The sequence below is a fragment of the Phytophthora parasitica genome (genome assembly GCF_000247585.1).
Source record: "Phytophthora parasitica INRA-310 unplaced genomic scaffold supercont2.55, whole genome shotgun sequence".
NCBI classification, from domain to species: Eukaryota; Oomycota; class Peronosporomycetes; order Peronosporales; family Peronosporaceae; genus Phytophthora; species Phytophthora nicotianae.
Window position 1 is genome coordinate 200,489 of NW_008649041.1, and position 3,772 is coordinate 204,260.

Genomic DNA, 3,772 nt, shown 5'->3' on the forward strand with positions numbered 1-3,772 from the left:
CAGCGCCACGTGAGATGTTGCCACGTTTGCACAGCCCTATGTTTTCCATTCAACAGTTCGTTTGTTTTTCTTTGTGACGGCGAAACGCATGTGGAAGTTGCCAGCCTGTTTTTCCATTCCCATTCACGTTGTATGGCGACAACTCGTTGCGACAGTGAGAGCAGTACCTACCGTAAATTACGAACGACCTTAGCGCCAGTGTTCTGGACTGATGCGGCAATAAAGCAGCCAGGTTTTGTACGTTTTAGGCACTCAGCAATTCGGTTTCAGCTCTGTTCACAAAGATGACCCTGGTTTTGAAAATGCTTCATGGGTATTTTCTTCACGAGGTTTAAACAAATGCCTGAACTAATAAATGATTAAACTTCAGTTTCGGTCGCCGGCCAGACTTCACGCCGACGAAGTACTCACCAGCAGTGCAACAAGTATTAAATGGCCCCCTTATTGCCGCCGTCAGCAGCCACGCCGTATATTCGCCGTCGTCATCACAATCGGAAATGACGAAATACGGGCCCGTACATTACATGTACTTGTCGTAATCAGCGTTTTTATCTAATCAGCTACATAAGGTCGAACTTCATTATTTTGTGTGTTCATTTTACCGCAAGGCAGTCATCTAATTGTCGCTCGAGTGAACTGTCATTCATTCTTACTAAGCTCGATCGTCATTGCCACAAAACAAAAGAGAGCTCGAATCGAACGACTCGTGGAAAGCGGTGTGACTTACCACGCATCATGGCTCGTCTTGCAACTGGATATGTATTGCCTCGGAAAATCCGCGACGCCCAAGTGCGATCCTTCTCTGAGCGTAGGTTGGTGACGGGTTTATGTTCAGGAACTGCGCTCAAGCGCGTTGTGCTCTTCATTCTCCATTTGGAGGTGCAATACCCAAAGCTGTTACAAGGCGAAGCGTCCTGAGTCTCCTAGAACCACCTCTGTCAACTTACCCCACGCCGTCAGAACAGCCATGATCCGCCAGCGTTACCGGATCAAGCGTAAGATCAGTGACGCACTGTACGGCTGCGTATGCGCCTGTGAGGACACGCACCGCGACAATGAGCTCGTTGCCATCAAGCAGGTATCACTCGAGCTGGCCGCCGGTCTGCTCGAGGCGCATCCTAACGCTGACAACCCGTGGCAGGAGTGTCGCGTCATCACCAAGCTGCTGGCGCTGCCGCAGCACCCGAACATCGTGCATTTCCGCCAGGAATTCCTGCACAACGAGTCCTGGTTCGTAGTCATGGAGCATTGCCCTCAAGGGGACCTCTGGGACCGTGTAAAGCGCTCGCCCAATAGCCGAGTGCCTGAGCGTGAGGCGCTGCGACTCTTCCGTGAGGTCACAATGGGACTACAGTTTCTGCACTCAAATGGCATCGCTCACCGAGACGTGTCGCTCGAGAATGTGCTGATGCGCAATGGTGTGTGCAAGATCTCGGATTTCGGACTCGCCACGGACGCCCAGCGCACGTGCAAGAACGATGTTGTGGGTAAGGCGTCCTACATGGCACCAGAGGTCGTGGCGGGCGAGGACTACTCAGCCGTTCTCGCCGATATGTGGTCGCTGGGCATCGTACTGTTCGTCATGCTGACGGGCTCACCGCTCGTGCACATTGCATCCGAGAACGAAAATGCCTTTGCGGCCTTCCTGCAGCTCGGAGTTCGTCGCGTGGTGCGCGCATGGAAGATGTCATCGTTCATTTCGGAGGAAGTGTGCGACCTGATGTCGGCGCTGCTGCAGCGAGACCCAACTCAGCGCTTCACGGCAGCCGAAGTGCTCGCCCACCCACTGCTGCAGCTGCCATGAAGTTCTTTCCTCTTAACGTGTTTGTGCGGGTTCGCAGCTAGCGTTTTTTTTAGCTGTTAGTTTGTTGGCGTTCGCATCACGTGTCCGCTATTATACATCTCGATGTTGAAGTCAGTGCATATGTCAAAGTGGAAATGGAGGCTGAACACGCCAATACAGCGGTTTACTAACACAGACGGCACCTAAGCTGTAGCTTGTTTGAATGCCGCCATTGTGGAGTTCTTCTTACATGTCTAGCCGTAAATGTTCAAATCATTATTGTGTGCCGAATACTGCATTCTTCACTTCGATTTGGTAAAACGCTATATTCACGAACGAAAAGGAATTTCTGATGAAAATAAAGGCAATAATCAGTATTTTATCCCCGCATGTACATGCATACCTTATTGGCTTCTCCCGGGCTCGGGCTCAAGCTTTCGATTGTGCCGGCATCGTGCGGCACTACTGCCGCCTTCACACTCTAGTATCCCCACTCTTTGAATTGAACCGGCCCTTTAAGCATAAGTACAAATATTACCAGCATCTCTTAGCGGTTCCCATTTACTTTTTCGGCACATGAAGGTGTATTATTATATTAATAGCATTAAGCAAACTTGCTTGATGGGGCAGCGCTTGTGTGCAGCATAAAATAGAACAGCCCCTTCCAGCGCACAAAGGGATGGACATGTACTATTTTGAAGGAAGCCTACTGGATGAAAGTCAACCTTCCAAAACCTGTTTAGCGAACCAGAGATTACACACAAAAAGAAAAATATTCTATCGCGACTAAGAATACCATATTTGTTACTTTTATTTTGCAGCCAGGTTGTACTCCAGTTGACATTTGTATGATGATTTCTAGCAAGAATATAACGTTCGAAATAGTATCGCTTAACGCAGAAATGGACTTCTCTTGTCCACGATAATATGCGCGTTTCGGTTTTGTTGGGTGTAATATCGGCGTTAGAACGAATAAGACAACAAAAAACCATCGTCAGACAGATTTGTTCTTGCTGCATTCGGGGGAAAACTGTTTCGAAATGAGCACTAGAACATCGTTATTACGCTCGGTTTACCGGGGCCCATTAGGTTTTTTTTTTTCGTAAAACTTAGGCAAGTTAGCTAAATTCACGCTGAAAATACTGCTGGAACCTCTCGATACTGGCTATTGCATGAATTCTGTTTTATCTTTAAATCGCTGCTTTTACGGAAGAGACAGCACGGAAATAAATTGAGGTTTTTCTCGACGAAATTCGCATTCACTCAGAGATTTATACAATAGCAGGCCAGTAACGATTTATTTGAAAAGTTATGGTCAATTTTACATATGATTTAAGCGACACTTAAGATTAAACCGTACTTTTATTTGGCTTCTAGCAAGCGGAAGCCTTTGATGACAATCGCCTTCGGTATGGGGAGCGAAGACGGAGTTAGGTTTGATATTGCGCTTAGATAGAGCTTGCGTACCCGAGGCAACGCATAATTATTGCCACCACCGCAAGAAATTACACACTGCAAAATCCTTTGAAGCGTAACGACGCACTTGTCGATTATCGTGCGTGGTAAGCCTCGAAAAGCGTCTTCCACTACAGCGATCAACCCCTGGAGTTTATGCATAGGGTAGCGATACTGAACACTCTGAATAGCATTGAACAGACCAAGATCGAGGACGTTCATGTCCGGCGAGCGAGGTGGCTGACACGTCGTCTCTATCGTCCAGCCGTGCTCGATCCCGGCCTCAAGAATATCCCCCGTTGTCTTCAGCAACATGTGGTCCAGCGTTGTCTTGCTGCACCTTAATGCACAGCGATTTTCTCCCTACAGTACGATAAATATTGATCACAATAAAAAATAATTAATCAATTGCTTTACCTGGCCAAAGTTGCCGAATTACTGGAAATACTTTTTTCCTTGAGCATCTTCACGTACACCTTTCGCGTCATGTTGACGTTTTTCACCTCAATAGTGCCTTTTGCTCTATTTGCCGAG

General features: G+C 47.7%; 2 protein-coding genes across 2 annotated transcripts; one reads left to right on the top strand and one right to left on the bottom strand.

The window, feature by feature from the left end:
- Positions 1-877: 877 nt before the first annotated feature.
- Positions 878-1,992, top strand: PPTG_15494 (serine/threonine protein kinase). Its single transcript, XM_008913705.1, has one exon. It carries the CDS (start codon positions 968-970, stop codon positions 1,802-1,804), a length of 837 nt encoding a protein of 278 aa, XP_008911953.1. The 5' UTR covers positions 878-967; the 3' UTR covers positions 1,805-1,992.
- Positions 1,993-3,145: 1,153 nt separating this feature from the next.
- On the bottom strand, positions 3,146-3,726 carry PPTG_15495 (hypothetical protein; the record flags this gene model as incomplete). Its single annotated transcript, XM_008913706.1, has 2 exons — positions 3,146-3,572; positions 3,656-3,726. 2 exons carry the CDS (start codon positions 3,724-3,726, stop codon positions 3,146-3,148), a joined length of 498 nt encoding a protein of 165 aa, XP_008911954.1.
- Between the last annotated feature and the right edge of the window lie 46 nt (positions 3,727-3,772).

Bases quoted from the DNA above. Each gene is read 5' to 3' on its own strand.
- PPTG_15494 (XM_008913705.1), top strand. From the start codon at position 968: ATGATCCGCCAGCGTTACCGGATCAAGCGTAAGATCAGTGACGCACTG.